The 18,678-nt window shown below is 33.4% G+C and overlaps 1 protein-coding gene across 3 annotated transcripts; it reads left to right on the top strand.

Annotated features, from left to right (window-relative positions):
• Positions 1,961-11,104, top strand: LOC109354795 (CCR4-NOT transcription complex subunit 3-like). Of its 3 annotated transcripts, none has more exons than XM_019597530.1 (16): positions 1,961-2,153; positions 2,234-2,365; positions 2,984-3,121; positions 3,258-3,308; positions 3,691-3,780; positions 3,864-4,010; positions 4,195-4,302; positions 4,640-4,714; positions 5,700-6,377; positions 7,009-7,173; positions 7,940-8,101; positions 8,361-8,504; positions 9,604-9,909; positions 10,003-10,137; positions 10,216-10,397; positions 10,873-11,104. In XM_019597530.1, the coding sequence occupies exons 1-16, from the start codon at positions 2,061-2,063 to the stop codon at positions 10,937-10,939; spliced, it is 2,673 nt and encodes an 890-aa protein (XP_019453075.1). In that variant the 5' UTR covers positions 1,961-2,060; the 3' UTR covers positions 10,940-11,104. The 3 variants fall into 3 exon arrangements, with proteins under 3 accessions (XP_019453075.1, XP_019453074.1, XP_019453076.1); XM_019597529.1 differs by having other exon boundaries at positions 1,962-2,153; positions 7,003-7,173; XM_019597531.1 differs by having other exon boundaries at positions 1,963-2,153; positions 7,003-7,173; positions 7,940-8,105; positions 8,365-8,504; positions 9,622-9,909.

Genomic DNA, 18,678 nt, shown 5'->3' with positions numbered 1-18,678 from the left:
ACTAAACAAAATAGTACACATGCCATACTTTTACCAGCTAGAGAATGAGATAAATTATTTTATGATATAAGGAGATACATTATTCTTTATCTCAATATCCCTAGTTTATTACTCTCATAAAAATTTTCTGAACACAATACCTTTGCTCTAATGATTTGTACATTTGTTATGGTACAAAATTCATAATTCAAGTCATGTATGGACATTAAGGTCAACTTATTTTCATCACATAAATTCAATTAATGGTGAATGAGCCTTAATACCACAAAAATGATATTCCACTTAAACTTTCATGATTTGAATTAGTTATCTTTTGTATAATTACTAAGTGTGTATGCATGGGAAAAGTCTTACCATACTACTATCTAAGTCAAAGCTTTTTCACAATCACCATAATTATAATTTTCATGAGAGAAGATGAAATGAGACAAAATGAAGTATTTCATTATTTTATATTTATGGATAAAAAATTCAAAGCAAATATTGTTAGGTTTATATATCTCTTCCCATACTCAATCCACATTCCACATAAAAGCCCATTTGTATTATTTGTTAAACAAACCTCAACCCAAAATGGGTTCCATCCACACCAAGAATTTATACCAAAAAGTCTACTATGGCTTATGGCCATTGGGACAAAAATATTCAATCTTAAATTAATAATTATGTTAATTAAAAAAATTAAATATTTTTATTATTATCATTAATTTAGGATATGGTTTGGGACAACAAATCGTTGTCATGGAGATTGTCCTTCTTCTATATTCATTCCATAATTTTGACTTGATTTCTCAAATGGGCACTCAAATACTTGTCCTTGGTCTCATTCTTCTCATCTCTAGCTCAAACAATCATGAAAACGTTTGAATTATGTTTTACCTTATATCTTTCTCAAAGGATTGGATAATGAATGATGCTAGTTGGTGTAAGACCACTCTTTCTTATTAAAACACTCTATTTGACATGAAGTTGATTGTACACCAATCTATCTTATGTTTCATAATTTGTGTTATTTCATATACAATCAGATGTGATTACTCAGAAAATTATTTAATAATTAAACTTTTAATTTTAATATTTTTTTAATCAATTAAAACTAATAACATATAGAATGACACAAATTATTTGCTCCCGTTTTTATATACACTTAATTTATATATTGAGTGACTGGCAGATGACCAAAATGTGTAGAAGTATAATGCATTTTCCCATTACATTATCTTGCCATATTAAATTAATTCAATTCCATATGGCACATGACCAAAATGTTAAAGAAGTATAATGCATTTATCCCATTACATTATCTTACCATATTAAATTAATACAATTCCACCTTAGTACTTTTGGATCATAATTAGGATGAGGTGGAGCACAAAAAAAAACTTTAACAAACTATCAGCATACCAAGTTCTAAAAATAAAATAGAGAGTCAATATCAACTTTGTTCCATATATATTTTTGTGTGTACCAATTTTATCTCTTAAAAATAAAAAATTTAAATATTATAGATGTGAGTGAAAATAATTCCTATTTAAAGTTATGGAAATGCTTTACAAGATTTATTTGTTATTTTCAATTTTCATAGATCATTTTAGGTTTTTTCAATTTTGCACATACCAAATTATTACACACATTTTTTTGAAATATTTACCTAAAATATAGAAGTTAATGAGTGTAATACATATACAACCTTAGTGCACTTAGAGTAAAAAGATAATATAAACACGGATAATATAAAAGTTTGTTACACTGTCACAATATAATAACATTTATTTTTAATTATTATTGAGTTTTTAATAAAAGTAATTAACTAAAAGGTGAATGATACACTAATTATATATCTTTTCACTATCAATATATAAATATTATTCTAAAAAATGTATACATATACATTAATACATTATGCATGATTAATTGGATATAAAAAGCAAAATATCAATCATTTGTTATTCTGTTGTGTGTACATCTGTTTGAGAAAGGAAGATAGAAAGCGAAACGTGAAAGAGTGAAAAGAGAGTGAGAAGAGAGTGAGAGTAAGTGAAACAATTGAATGTGCAAAAATGGGAGCGAGTCGAAAGCTTCAAGGTGAAATCGATCGTGTTCTCAAGAAGGTTCAAGAAGGTGTTGAAGTCTTTGATAGCATCTGGAACAAGGTTCATTCTTACTATTTCTTCTTCTAATTCCAATTCCCAACATAAAACAATAACTCATGTTTTCAATTTTGTTTTTTTAGGTTTACGATACTGATAATGTTAATCAGAAGGAGAAATTTGAAGCTGACCTAAAGAAGGAGATTAAGAAGCTTCAGAGGTACAGAGACCAGATTAAGACTTGGATTCAGTCCAGTGAGATTAAGGATAAGAAGGTTATTTCATTTTTATTTTTCTCTCTTTTTTAGTTTATGCATGATATTGGATTGGATAGAGGGTGAGACTCGGCGAAACGGTTGTTTGCCTTGTGATTTGGAGGTTATAGGTTCAAATTCCGGAAAAAAAATGTATTTATTTGTGAGGTTAAGACTGTGGACATTTGTCATCCACATACCCTACTAGGTTGGAGTATTGTGCAGTAGGCTGCTCATCATATTAGATGATCTTCCCTTGATGCTATGTATTGTCTATTTTGAAGTGTAATCTCTCTGTTTATTTTTTGTTGTGCTTAAATGGTAGTATTGCTTAGTTTTTCTTTAAGGGTGAGTTTGGTGCAACTTTAAGGTTGTTACTTAGTGACTATGAGGTCACGAGTTCAAATTCTGAAGAAAAAAAAAAACAGCCGCTTGCAGTGGTAATAATGCTTACATCTACCTTCACCAGACCTCACTAACTGGTAGCCCGTTGCACTGGGATGCCCTTTTCTATTGCTTGGCTTTTCTTGTGTGATCATGTGAAATGTTTTAAAATTAAATGTTTAATCTTCTTTAATGATTTGGTTTTGAACTGAGCAGTTCCCCCCACCCCCCTCTTTTTGATACATCATGATATAGATTAGTGCCTCTTATGAGCAAGCTCTGGTGGATGCACGCAAGCTTATTGAGAAGGAAATGGAAAGATTTAAGGTCTGTGAGAAGGAAATGAAGACCAAAGCATTCTCCAAAGAAGGTTTGGGTCAACAGCCTAAAACTGTGAGTCTTTGTCCCTCCTGGGAATAATGCTTGTTTCATTTTTTATTCATTTGAATTTTTCATTGTGTACTATGATCATTGTATGTTGGTTATGGGCTGAGAAATGTGTTTCCTCATTCTAAATATTTTCTGACAGGACCCTAAAGAGAAGGCTAAATCAGAGACAAGGGATTGGTTGAACAATGTGGTATGAAATCAATATGTATGAATAACTTTCATCATTGCTTTGCTGTGAGCCAAGCATGGCTATTAGTTATTGCATTATAGCTTGTATTCCTTCATATATGCTTCGGTGTTAGGTAAATGATGAGCTGCGTTTGCTTTGTATCTATAATGCAGGTTGACTCTTTAGAGAACTTCCACTAATTGAAATTTCTATCTACATTTTGGTTTTTAAATTTTGCTTTCCTTACAATGCTGCTTATACAAGTCTGATACCTATTATCCTTGTGATTGTCATTGAGGTGTCTTTGTGGTCATGTATTATGTAGAGGAGCTTCTATTAGTTTGTATTATGTGCTTATATCTCTATGTTTGGAAGATTTCTTATATTTTAAATATCTGAGTAGGTTGGTGAATTAGAATCTCAGATCGATAACTTCGAAGCTGAGCTTGAAGGGCTTTCTGTTAAGAAAGGAAAAAGCAGGCCCCCTAGATTGGTATGAAGTAAAAGAAGCTTCTTTTTTATTGAACAGATGGTTTACCTTTCTCATGGATTGTCAAATGTTTCTTTGTTTATCAGACACATCTGGAGACATCAATTACTCGGCACAAGGCTCATATAAAGCAATGTGAATTAATCTTGAGGCTACTAGATAATGATGAATTAAGTCCTGAGGAGGTTAATGATGTGAAAGATTTCCTGGATGATTACATAGAGCGCAATCAGGTTTGTCTTTTGGAAGTTGCACTTTTACCAATCTGCTTTGAAAACTCAAGACACTGTCACTAATTATATTTTGATATATCTACCCTCTTAGACTCCTTCTGGAGTGGGTCCTTCGTACTTGGTACTGTACAAAGTTTATGAACTTGTACTATTTTCTGTTTCTTCTATTTTTTTCCTTCTACAGGATGACTTCGAAGAATTCAGTGACATCGAAGAGCTATACAGTTCTTTACCTTTAGACAAGGTGGAGTCACTTGAAGATCTAGTTACAATTCCCCCCGGTCTTGCTAAGGTATTTGCTTAATCATTGTTGCTCTGTTGCAAACACAGGCACAAGGCCACATACTAACACATGCTGTTGCATTTGTATATTCGTTTTATGGGATTGGTAGGGATGACTTAATTTTTGCATGTGTCAGTTTTTTCCCTGCTAGCCATGTTGGATCATCTGTTTTCTGATGCTAATATACTGTCTTTCCAAAATTATTGAATGCATGTTTTTGCTGGGCATTTTGACTGCAAGTCTGCAGTTTTCAATTCACCCTTTGGTTGTGCTAGCATTACCTTTATGCTAACATTCTAGGATATTTGTATATATGGAATTCCTAATTTATTATGTATTCTGGCAGCTGGCACCTGTGCTTAGCTTGAAGCCTTCTTTGGCAGCATCAGCACCACCATCAGCATCGGCATCACAAACATCTGTATGTATTCCCAAAAATATTTCCTGAGTCAATATTGTTGAAAGTTAAAAAATAATTCAGAAATTTTCTGCGGGATATTTATTCATTTAGGTGCAGTTTATTCTCCTCAATTATGTGTACCTGCAAGACATTTCATAGTTTAAAGGAGGCTTACTTTGGCCCTCTAAAAAGATTGTTAATGCCTTACAATGATAATAATGATAATGCACTGGAGTCTGGACACTTTCTGATTAGTGTAGGATAAGGATATGGGAATGGATATATCACAAATTGAGATACTTGTTTGTAGCATTGTATCATAAGATATTGTTACAAAGTGGTAAGTAACTTGAGAAAAATAGTGTAAGAGATTATATGCTTACGAGATGAAGAACATACTAATACTCCCTCTGGTCCTTTTATGGTGCACTATCTAGAATGTTTTTGGTGGTCCTTTTTATATTGCATTTTACAATTTCTGAGGCATATATTTATTTTCTTCTATTTGCCCTTATTAAAGTGTTTTAACTCTCTTTTTTGTCTTGGAGAAATCAATAGTCCATAAATAGTGTGAATGTGTGATTGAATTAAAGTTTGTTGTTTTCAAGACAATTATCTAACAAATACTCGTATCAAATGAGGGTAAAATTGCAATGTTATAAACTACCTTTATTGGTATGTGTAGTTTAGTTAAAGGTGTCTTATAATAAGGACCAGAGGGATTAATAGTAGTTTTTACTCAAGTTTAATAATCAATGTTACACGTCTCGCTAGATAACAAGGTTAACAATTTCTCTGTTGACTTATTGATCTAATGGCTCCATGTTAAGAGTAATAAAATAATAGGATCATTTTGTTGTCCCATCAAATGGTTGTAGCTGAAGTACCAGAATACCAGTTATGGAAAAAATGCTGCATCCTTGTTAGGTGACACTGAGTAGATAAACATTATTGATGATATCCTTTCCAGGCAACTCCTCTAATAATTAAGATTCCTCTTTTACAGGAGCAAGCTGAAGATACAGCTTCTCAGGATAGCAATTCTGGCATTGTTGCAATAAATCCACCTTATAAAAATAGTCTAGTTAGTCCTGCTACTTCAATACCAGCTGGAAATCTTGCAGCTCCGATTTCTATAAATGTTCCAGCGCATAATGTTGCATCAGTCATGCCTGGTTCCAATTCTGTTCAGGATGTCGTGGAGATTACTAATGTTACCAATTCATCTTCTGTAAGTCAGACTACTGCAATGAATCAAGAAGAGATTAATAGCTTCCCTGGCCGGGGACCATCTTCATTGCTTTCTGATGCTTCACCTGTAAGGAGCATCAACAGAAACAACCTATCCAATCAAACAACAGCTAATGTCCCTCTTGCTTCTGGCAACATGCTGTCCAACAACGGAGCCCTTGGTTCAGTCCCTTCAGCCTCTGAAATAACCAAGCGAAACATATTGGGAGTTGATGATAGACTTGGGAGCAATAGGATGGTGCAGCCTCTAGCATCCCCCACAAGTAATAGAACGGTCATGCCTCAGGTTGCTAAGGGTAATGATGGAACTGCCTCAATTGACTCTAGTAATGTTAATGAAGCTGCAGTCATATCTGGGAGAGTTTTCTCCCCTTCTGCGGTTCCTGGCATGCAGTGGAGACCTGGAAGCCCCTTGCAGAATCAGAATGATGTGGTAATTTTCTTTGTCCTCTACATTAATTGTGTTTATGTGTGGTTCTCCAATTACATGATTCATTATTTATTTACTGTTCTGAGTTCGAATTTACTTGTGAGGTTTCAAACTGAATAAAGATTTGAAATTTTTGTTCTTTATTAATATACAATAGCAGAGAAAGATTTATGTGCAATTAAATTGTGTTATACAATTGGTATTTCATGGCTCTAAAGCCTTTCCTTTCCCCTCCCCTCTAAAACCCAACTGGCAAATGGACCTTAAGAGGTAAACAAGTATGATTGAGGATCTTCAAGTATATCAAGCTAAATTCTGAACTTGTGTGCGCACTTGAAATCTATAACATGTCTCATTTTCATATAGATAGTCATATCCACAGGCAGTTAAATTGTAAATAATCATGAGTGTATTTTATTTTTTCTGTATTTCACCCTGGTTTCTGAAGCTATCAATTTTTAGTTAGCTAGAAATGTATTGCTTTTACTTGCAGAATGTGAGTTGAAGCATAATACACATATTAGTACCTGTAATATTGACATGCAAAGAATTTTATGAGATGGAAGATATTTTGTGTAGCATTGTTTTATAATTATACTTTCAAGGGACTTATTCATTTGAACAACAGGGGCAGCTTCGTGGAAGAACTGAAATAACTCCTGATCAAAAGGAAAAATATTTGCAAAAGCTTCAGCAAGTGCAGCAACAAGGGCACAGTAGCCTTCTTAATATGCATTCTCTTGCTGGAGGGAATCATAAGCAGTTTTCTGCTCAGCAACAGAATTCTCTCTTGCAGCAGGTAATAATTTCCCCCTCTGCATTTTGTTCCATTCACTTACATTTGAAGATTCATTTTGGGCTAGAAGCCCTATTAGCAAAAGTTCTCTTGCCCTCTACTCCCTCTTCAAATTGTATATATAAATAATTATATGTACACATATTTAGAGGGTGACCCTTGACACAACAATAAGGTTGCTTGCCTTGTGACCTGGAGGTCATGGGTCAAATCTTAGTAACAACATTTTTGCTTGCGAGAGTAACATCTACCCTCCCCAGACCCCACTCGGTCGTAGACTCCTGCACTGGGCCTCCCTCTTATACATTATATATTTGTTTTTGTTAGAATATATGTAAATAATATCTAGGTTTGTAGTCTAACCAAATCATGTATTATTAGCAAGAGCATAGTCTATCTTATAGCATTCTGGCAGTATTTTTCGGAGATAACTCAGCTTCCAGGTTTAAAAAACTGAGAATGGACTTTCCATTAGAGGCTTTTATTTCCGTTTTCATTTTCCTTAACATATAATCTTCTCTGTGAATTAACTTTATGAAGCAGTTAAGTTTTCTGTCAATTGATAATACACGGCTTTTTATAAGAGGTTTTTACAACGATATCATGTAATAAAATCTCTTTCTACTATTTAAATGTATATTTTGCATGTTGTGCTACCATATGTGCTGTTAATTTTTGTATTTGATCTTTTTTCTTCTCAATCTTGTATTGGACTTGCTTTCTTCAAGACAAAAATATATTTTCAATGATATGCTTACTATATGTGCAGTTTAATTCTCAAGCCTCATCTGTTTCTTCTCAATCTGGTCTGGGACTGGGGGTTCATTCACCTGGTTTCCATGGTATTTCATCTAGCTCATTACAGCTGCCACCCAATTCACCCCATTCTTCATCCAGCCAACAGCCATTGATTTCAGTTGCTTCTAAAGACACGGGTATGCTGTTTACTGTTATTTACTCATGATTTGATGTGGAATTTTGATTAATTTGTATAAAATGTAACTTTTTATCCCAAAGGGTAAAATAAAAAAGTACCTATTCTGAAGGATAAAAAGTTATTATTCTGTGTAAAAATGTGCTATTGTTGGTTCCTGGTAAATGTTTTTTCAAGTGTTCCTTTTATTTATGTTTTGAATAAAATATGTAATGTCAATATATTGAGATTGGTGTATATCATATTATTGTATTCTGCAGATGCTGGCAATTCTAGGATGGAAGAACTGCAGCAACAGCAGATTTTTCTTGATGACGCTGGAACTGAATCTTCTGCTGCGATTGGCAAGAATTTCGTGAATGAAGATGATTTGAAATCCCCATATGCTGTAGATTCTCCTGTATGCTGGCTAACTCTTATGTTTTATATAAGATTTCATATCATCTTTTGTTATGACTTATAACATGCAGAAGTTTATATTCATATTTTTATGTTTTCTGCATAGAGTCAGCTTTTAATGCATCTGTTTTTTTATTAAAAAAACCTGGGATCATAAGCTAGGAAAGTCAGTGGGTTACCAGTCCTAGTCTAACTCATTAGATTATCATTGATCAAAAAACTATATCTAAAATGTGTAACTTATAGGCTTTGAAGCATAGATACTGATCTGATACGTATCTGATACAGTGATGCACATATTCTTGAAGAAATACAGGGTACAATACATTTGAGATACACATAAAATTTATAAAATATAATAAACATATACTTGTTGTTCTCATGAGGGTGAGCTTGGCGTAATGGTGAGATTGTTGCTTAGTGACTACTAAGTGGGAACCCCGTGCAATGGGCTATCCTTTTATATAAATGTTCTCACTATATACAAAATGAAAATCATATTGTCATAAGAAATCATTGCTTATTATCCACTAATAGGAATGGTATCTTTGATCCTTGATCATCATTATACAAATGCATTTCTTCATTCTCCGTGCAATACACATGCTGTCTTTTCTCTCTCTACAACTTTACTTGGTAGATCGAATGCTATGTTTCTCTCTTCTAATTACTGCTTGTGTGTTATGCTTTTCTCTCTCTTAAATTGCTTTTAGTATGGTAGTTTTGGGTGTTTGGACAGGTATCGGAAAAACATTTGAAGAGTATCCGGAAAGTAACAAATTTATAATCTATTTATTTAAAAAAATAATAATTTCAATATGTCATGGATACGTATCGATGATGTATTGAAGAGTATTAATATCAGATTCATATCGGGTACGGATATGTGAAGGATATTAAGCTATCAATGCTTCATAGCTGTGAACAAGTTAATTTTGAGAGGGTATCTGATTTGAAAGCCTGACGAACAAGTCTCTAGTGCTTTAAGCATTCAGGCTGACGAGGGCTAAAATTTAAGGATTTAAGCATTTTAATCCACATGTGCACCTGAAATGGAATAGTTTTGAGTGTATATAGAATTTATTGATGGTTGTTTTAAGTTGGTGCTTATGCTGCAGTCAGGAGTATCTGCCTCTCTTCCAGAGCCTGGTCAGACTTCTAGAGAAATTGATTTGTCTCCTGGCCAACCCTTACAATCCAATCAACGTACTGGTAGCCTTGGTGTTATTGGAAGAAATTTTCCCGACCTTGGACTTGGAGCCATTGGTGATAACTTTAGTGGATCACCTGCAAATTCCGGTGGAATGCATGATCAATTATATAATTTGCAGATGCTTGAGGCAGCTACATCAAATTCCAAATTTCCACAACCTAAGGACTCAGAACGTCCTAAGGCATATACTCCTGTATGGATTTCTAGTTATATTAATCCTAATGTTTATTGAATAATATGGTAAGTTCATATGATCAATTTGCTTTATCTTTTTTTGGTTATGCAGAGGTATCCAACCATAACACCTGCTAGTTATCCTCAAGTACAGGCACCTATTGTCAACAATCCTGGCTTTTGGGAGAGAGTCGGTCTTGAACCATTTGGCACTGATACCCTTTTCTTTTCATTTTATTATCAACAGGTACATGGACTTTTTGCATGGTCAGTATTATTGTCATTCAGTTCAATGACACAAGCTTACATCCAATATTTTCTGCAGAACACTTATCAACAATATTTGGCTGCGAAAGAGCTGAAGAAGCAGTCTTGGAGATATCACCGAAAGTATAACACATGGTTTCAACGGCATGAAGAGCCAAAAGTTGCAACAGATGAATATGAGCAGGGAACATATGTGTACTTCGATTTCCATATTGCTAATGATGATATGCAACATGGATGGTATGCTGATTGAATTTATAATTACAGTTTTTTGCTGTCATAATTGCATTGTATAAAATGTACACTTGCCTATCTTTTAAGAATTTGAGTGTGTCAACAAAAAAAGAACAGTAAATATCCATTTTGGTCCTCCAAAAATATTCATATTATTAGGATTGTCCATTTAGAGATATAACAAATTGATCCTCCGGTGTTAATTTTTATGCCACAAGTTGGTTCTTGAGTGACATCAATTGGTCCCTAAAAGAATAATGTGATGGTATTTATAAAAATAAGATTAATTAATGCCATCCGGCATATATCTTTGAAGGATTAAAATGGATAATTACTCTAAATTTTATTTAAAACAATCTTATTGTCTGCATTTTAAGTTTTTTCTTGTTTAGTTCAGGTCATGAAATTCTTGATTTTGTTGATGTTTGATGCCATCCTTGTAGCTGTCCTCACTTGTCTGTGCCTTAATGTGATTATTCAGGTGTCAAAGAATCAAGACTGAGTTCACTTTTGAGTATAACTTTCTGGAAGATGAGCTTTTTGTCTAGAAGATTTGTAGCAGAAGAAGCATCTGTTAACTACCATGCACTTCTTGGTTCTTATCTTGTATGTTGAGTTTCAAGAGTCCTTTTTGTTACATGATAAACTAGTTTTACCTTTCAAAAGAATATGTCACCAGTTATGTAAAGAAAATATAGATGTGTTGAATAAATTTTTTCCCCATAAAAATTTCCTGCATTTGATTTTTATAACCTGTATTATGTTTCATTTGACCCCAAAAAATTACCTCTAACCCTGTAAATTGGTTGCAAATCAATACTTTGTGGACTGATTTCTAGTGACAGCCTTCTGAAGAAACAAAAAATGGAATAAGTGGTGGGAGCTGTGCCCAGCATGCAAGAGAGTGGAGGTATTAGCCATTAGTGAATATGCTTCTTAATGTGATAAGTGCAAGTTATTATATTTGTTAAGCTTGTGGAGAAAAAGAAGTAATTATCATATACTTTAAATTTGATATAATAGGAAGGCAATGCATTATAAGAGAGTATCTACAATTAGAGTTGCATATAGTTATGTAACCATGTCTTATACAATGAAGACCTAGATAGAAGTTTTTAGGTCATACATCTCGAAATGTTTTGTTTTTTAGTTATCCTACTACTAGGATAAACTAATAACATAATATATTGAAATAATAAATTATCTTTATATCACAATAATTTATAATGTATAATCTTGGCTAGGGACACTACTGGTGATAATAACGAAGTTAGAATGACAATTAGGATAAGGAGATAACAATGATGGTATTAGTGGTGTTGACAGCGATGGATTGATAAGGGTAGTGGTTATGTTGATAGTATTGCAGTGGAGATATGTCATTTATAAGATGATGATTTGGTATTAACAATGATGTATGGTGTTGGGGTGACAAACATGATGGAGATGTGGTGGCAATGGCAATGATGACAATATTGACGAGGTGTGATGGTGACAAGGACAATGATAGTAATAACAATAGTATGATGATGACGACAACTATGGTGGGTGACAAGTGTAGTGGTGATAATGGTAGTAACGTGATAGTGACAATCACAATGATGGGGTGATGGTTATGTTTATAATTGTGGCAAATATGGTGGTAGTGATCATATTAATATGGTAAAGGTGGAAGTTGTAGTGGTGGTAATGAGGTTGTGTCGTTGATAGAAAATTTTAGGTCACATATCTCCTAACATTTTGTTTTTCTGGTTATCATACTACTAGTGTAAACTAATGACATAATATTAAAAAAATTATATGAAAATAATAAACATAACTTTATATCACAATGATATATAATTTATAAATATATAATTTTAGTAGGGACATTGGCGATTATAATAACAATAATAATGCCGTTAGAATGCCAATTGGGATAAGGTGACAATAATGGTGATATTAGTGGTGTTAGTAATGATTTGATTATAAGAGTAGTGCATATAAGGGTAGTGGTTATGACAATAGCAATTATGTTGAGGTTACAAATATAATGGTTGTGGTGGTGACGACGATGATTGTAATAATAACAATAGCATGGTGATGGCGACAACTATGGTGAGTGATTGTTGTGGTGGTGATAATGGTAGTAATGTGATGATGACAATCATAATGATGAGATGGTAGTTATGTTTATGATTGTGGCGAATATGGTGATAATGATGATAGAATGGTAAGGGTGGAAGTTGCAGTGGTGACAACATTTGAGGCAATTATGTAATAGCAACAATGAGGTTATATCGTTGGATAGAAATTTTTAGGTTACGTATCTCCTAACGTTTTATTTTTATGGTTATCGTACTATTAGGTAAACTAATGACATGATATTATAGAAATTATATGCAAATAATAAACTTACCTTTATAGCACATACATATAATTTATAATATAAAATTTTGGCTATGGATAGTGGTAGTGATAATAACAACAATGAGCTAGAATGACAATTGGGATAAGGTGGTAATAATTGCTGGATTAGTGATGTTGGCAGCGATTTGATGATAAGGGTAGTACGGATAAGGGAAGTGATTATGGAGATAGTAATTGTGGTGAGGATATGTCCTTTATAAGATGATGATTTAGTATTAACAATGATATATGATATTGGAATGACAAAAATGACAGCACAATGGTGGCAATGATAGTATTGGCGAGGTGTGATGGTTGTGGTGGTGAGGAGGACGATTATAGTGATAACAATAATGTGATGATGGTGGCGGTTATGGTGGGTGATAGATGTAGTAATGTGATGGTGACACTTACAATGGTGGGGTGGTGGTTATGTTTATGATTCTGGTGAATATGGTGGTAATGATGATGGTTGTATGGTAACAGTGGAAGTTGTAATGGGGGCGACATTTGAAGCTATAATGTAGTGGTGACAATAAAGATGTATTCTCGGATAGAAAATTTTACGTTAGATATTTTCTAACGTTTCGTTTTTTGGTTATTATACTACTAGAATAAACTAATGACATAATATTATAGAAATTGTATGCAAATAATTAATTTACCCTTTTTATCATAATTACATATAATTTATCATATATAATTTTGTTTATGGGCACTCATGGTGATAATAAAAATAATGGGTTAGAATGACAATTGAAATAAGGTGGTAATAATGGTGGTATTAGTGGTGTTGGGTGCGATTTGATGATGAGGGTAGTGCAAGTAAGGGTAGTGCTTATGGCGATAATAATTATCGTGAGGATATGTCATTTATAAGATGATGATTTGGTATTAATAATGATGTATAACATTGGGGTGACAAAAGTGATGACGATGTGGTGGCATTGGCTATAATGACAATATGGGGAGGGGTGATGATTGTGGTGGTGATGAAGTCGATGATAGTGATAACAATAGTATGGTGATGACGACGGCTATGGTGTGTGATAGTGGTAATAATGTGATGGTGGTAATTACATTGATGGGGTGGTAGTTTTGTTTATGATTGTGGCGGAATGGTGGTAATGATGATAGTAGTAGGCAAGGGTGGAAGTTGTAGTAGTGGGGACATATGATGCAATAATATAGTGGTGGCAATGAGGTTGTATCATTGGAAAAAAGTTAGATTACACATCTCTTAGCATTTTGTTTTTCTGCTTATCGTACTACTAGGGTAAACTAATGACATAATATTATATAAATTATATGCAAATAATAAACTTACACTTACATCATAATCATATATAATTTATAATGTATAATTTTGGCTAGGGAGACTGATGGTGATTATAACAATAATGAGATGAGAATGATAGTTGGAATAAGGTGGCAACAATGGTGGTATTAGGATGGTAGCAACGGTGTGATGATAAGGGTAGTATGTACAAGGGTAGTGGTTATGGCAATAATAATTGCGGTGAGGATATGTATTTATAAGATGGTGATTTGATATTGACAATAATGTATGGTGTTGGAGTGTCAAAAATTATTCCAATGTAGTGGCAATGATAATGATGACTATATTGGCGAGGTATAATGGTTGTGGTGGTAATGAGGATGATAGTAGTAATAACAATAGTATGGTGATGATAGTGGCAATAATGGGTGATAGTTGTGGTGAAGGTAGTGATGATGATTGTGATAGTCACAAAGATTAGATGGTGGTTATATTTATGATTGTGGCAAATATGGTAGTAATAATGATAATAGTATGATAAAGATGAAAGTTGTAGTGGTAACTGGTTACAACATCTAAAACAATAACTTAGTGGAGGCAATGAGGTTATATCGTTTGATAGAAAATGTTAGTCACATATCTCCTAACATGTTTTTTTAGTTATTATACTACTAAGGTAAACTAATGACATAATATTATGGTAATTATTATATACAAATAATAAACTTACCTTTATATTACAATTAAATATAATTTATAATATTTTGTTTTGGATAAGGTCGCTGTTGGTGATAATATCAACAATAGGGTTAGAATGACAATTGAGATAAGGTGGCAATGATGGTGGTATTCGTTGTGTTGGCAGCAATGTGATGATAAGGGTGGTGTGGATAAGGGTATTGGTTTTGGTGATACTAATTCCGGTAGGGATATGTCATTTAGAAGATGATTTGTTATTAACAATGCTATTTGGTGTTGGGGTGACAAAAATGATGGCGATGTAGTGACAATGACAGTTATGAAAAATTGGCGATGTGTGAAGGTTGTGGCGGTGACGAGGATGATGGTAGTGATAACAATAGTTGGTGATGACAAATATAGTGAGTGATAGTTGTGGTGGTGGTAATAGTAATAATGTGCTGGTGATAATGACATTGATGGGGTGGTGGTCATATTTATGATTGTGGCGAATATGGTGGTAATGATGATAGTATTATGGTAACAATGGAAGTTTTAGTGGTGGCGACATGTGAGGGAGTAATGTAATGGTAGCAATGAGGTTGTATCGTTGGATAGAGAATTTTAGGTTACATTTTGATTTTATGGTTATCATACTACTAAAGTAAACTAATGACATAATATTATAGAAAATTTATGCAAATAATAAACTTACCTTTATATTATAATAACATATAATTTGTAATAAATAATTTTGGCTGGGGCACTGGTGGTTATATTAACAATAACGGGGTTAGAATGACAATTGGGATAAGATGACAAAAATGACAGTATTAGTGGTATTAGCAACAATATGATGATAAGGGTAGTGGTTATGGTGATAGTAATTACGGTGGGGACATGTCATTTATAAGATGTTGATATGGTATTAACAATGATGTATGATTTTGGGGTTGCAAAAATGATGGCAATGTGGTGACAATGATAGTGATGACAATATTGGCGAAGTGTGATGGTGACGAGGATGATGGTAATGGTAACAATAGTATAGTGATGATGGTGGTTATCGTAGGTGATAGTTGTGAGGGTGATAATGGTAGTAATGTGATGGTGATACTGACATTATGGGGTGGTGGTTATGTTTATTATTGTGGTGAATATGATAACGATGGATGTTGTAGTGGTGGTGACATCTCAAGGAATAATGTAGTGGTGAGAATAAGGTTGTATTGTTGGACAAAAAACTTTAGGTTACGTATTTTCTAACGTTTTGTTTTTATGGTTAGCGTGCTACTAAAGTAAACTGATGACATAGTATAATAGAAATTTTATGCAAATAATAAACATACCTTTATATCACAATAACATATAATTCATAATACATAATTTTGATGGGGACACTGTTGGTTATAATAACAATAATGTTGTTAGAATCACAATTGGGATAAGGTGGCAACAATGGCGATATTACTGGTGTTAGCAACAATTTGATGATAAAGGTAGTGTGAATAAGAGTATTGGTTATGGCAATAGTAATTACGGTGGGGATATGTCATTTATAAGATGTTGATTTGGTATTAACAATGATGTATGGTGTTGGGTGAATAAAATGATGGTGTTGTAATGGCAATGACAATGGTGACAATATTGGTGAGGTGTGATGGTTGTGGCGATGACGACGATGGTAGTGATAACAATAATATGGTAATGACGACAGCTATGGTGGGTGATAGTTATGATGGTGATATTGGTAGTATTATAATGATGACAATCACAATGATGGAGTGGTGGTTATGTTTATGATTGTGGCGAATATGGTGGTATTAATGATCCTAGTACGATAAGGGTGGAAGTTGTAGTGATAGTGGTATTAATGTAGTGGTGGCAGTGAGGTTATATTGTTGGATAGAAAATTTTAGATCACATATCTTCTAACGTTTTGTTTTTATGGTAATGGTACTACTAGGGTAAACTAATGACATATTATTATAGAAATTATATGCAAATAATAAACTTATATTTATACCATAATAACATATAATTTACATTATATAATTTTGGTTGGGACAAGTAGTTATATAACAATAATGCGGTTAGAATCACAATTGGGATATGGTGGCAACAATGGCAATATTAGTGGCATTAGCAACAATTTGATGACAAGGGTGGTGTGGATAATGGTAGTGGTTATGACAATAGTAATTGTGGTATAAATATGCCATTTAGGGTTAGTTTGAGAGTTGGATTTTGGAGGGGAAGGAAGGGAAATGGAAGGCTTGAGAGCCATGAAATACACTTGTGAGATGACTCTCAAGCCTTCCCTTTCCATTTCTTCCCCTCTAAAATCCAACTCCCAAACTAACCCTTATAAGATGAGTATTTGATATTAACAATAATGTATGGTGTTGGGGTGACAAAAATGATGGTGATGTGGTGACAATGGCGGTGATGATAATATTTACAAGGTGTGATAGTTGTGGTGGTGACAAAGATGATTGTAGTGATAACTATAGTATGGTGATGGCAGCGGCTATGCTGGACGATAGTTGTAGTAGTGATAGTGGTATTAATGTGATGGTAACAATCACAATGATTGGATGGTAGTTATGTTCATGATTGTGGTAAATATGGTGGTAATAACGATAGTAGTATGGTAAAGATGGAAGTTGTAATGGTGGCGACATCTAAGGCAATAATGTAGTAGTGACAATGAGGTTGTATATAGAAAGTTTTTGGCCACATTTGTCCTAACATTGTGTTTTTTTCGCTATCGTACTACTAGGGTAAACTATTGACATAATATTATAGAAATTATATGCAAATAATAAACTTACATTTGTATCACATACATATAATTTATAATATATAATATTTGCTAGGGACACTGGTGGTGATAATAACAACATATAGTTAGAATGACAATTGGGATAAGGTGGCAACAATGGCGGTATTAGTGATGTTGACGGTGATGTGATGATAAGGATGGTGAAAAATAAGGGTAGTGGTTATGATGATAGTAGTTGCGGTGGAGATATATTATTTATAAGATAATAATTTGGTATTAACAATGATGTATGGTGTTGGGGTGACAAAATGATGGTGATATGGTGACAATGACAATGATGGCAATATTGGTGAGGTGTGTTGGTTGTGGTGGTGAGAAATATGATTGTAATGATAATAATAGTATGGTGATGGTGGCGGCTATGGTGGATGATAGTTGTGATGGTGATATATGTAGTAACGTGTTGATGATAGTCACAATGGTGGGTTGGTGGATATGTTTATGTTTGTGGCGAATATGGTGGTAATGATGATAGTAGTATAATAACGGTGGAAATTGTAATGATGGTGACATCTAAGTCAGTAATGTAGTGGTGGCAATGATATTGTATTGTAGGATAAAAAAATTTAGGTGAGATATCTTTTAATATTTTGTTTTTTTGGTTACCGTACTACTAGCGTAAACTAATGACAAAATACTATAGAAATTATATGCAAATAATTAACTTACCTTTATATCATAATTACATATAATTTCTAATATATAATTTTGGCTAGGGACACTAGTAGTGATAATAACAATAACGGGGTTAGAATGAAAATTGGAGTAGGATGAGATTAATGTTAGTATTAGTGTTGGTGGGAGCGATTTGATGATAAGGGTAGTGCAGATAAGTGTTGTGGTTATGGCGATAATAATTTCGGTGGGGATATGTCATTTATAAGATGATGATTTGGTATTGACTGTGGGAAATGTTTGAAATACCTTATTATATGAAGTCTCACATTGTCTAGCATTATAATAGAGTGAAATATTGATGTTATATATTTGACTCAAGTTCATTGTTGTAATGGACACCAGATATAAGCATCTAAAAGTGAAATACTCTCATGGGCAGGTGAATCTATAGGTGTGCTAGGGTTTGTAATTATTATTCT

Source organism: Lupinus angustifolius, chromosome LG08 (genome assembly GCF_001865875.1).
Source record: "Lupinus angustifolius cultivar Tanjil chromosome LG08, LupAngTanjil_v1.0, whole genome shotgun sequence".
Lineage (NCBI taxonomy): Eukaryota > Viridiplantae > Streptophyta > Magnoliopsida > Fabales > Fabaceae > Lupinus > Lupinus angustifolius.
This window is presented reverse-complemented; position numbering and strand designations above follow the sequence as displayed.

Coding starts and splice junctions, on each gene's coding strand:
- LOC109354795 (XM_019597529.1), top strand. CDS start 2,061: ATGGGAGCGAGTCGAAAGCTTCAAGGTGAAATCGATCGTGTTCTCAAG. Junction 3,122..3,257: donor TGGGTCAACAGCCTAAAACT/GTGAGTCTTTGT, acceptor ATTTTCTGACAG/GACCCTAAAGAGAAGGCTAA. Junction 4,715..5,699: donor CATCGGCATCACAAACATCT/GTATGTATTCCC, acceptor CCTCTTTTACAG/GAGCAAGCTGAAGATACAGC.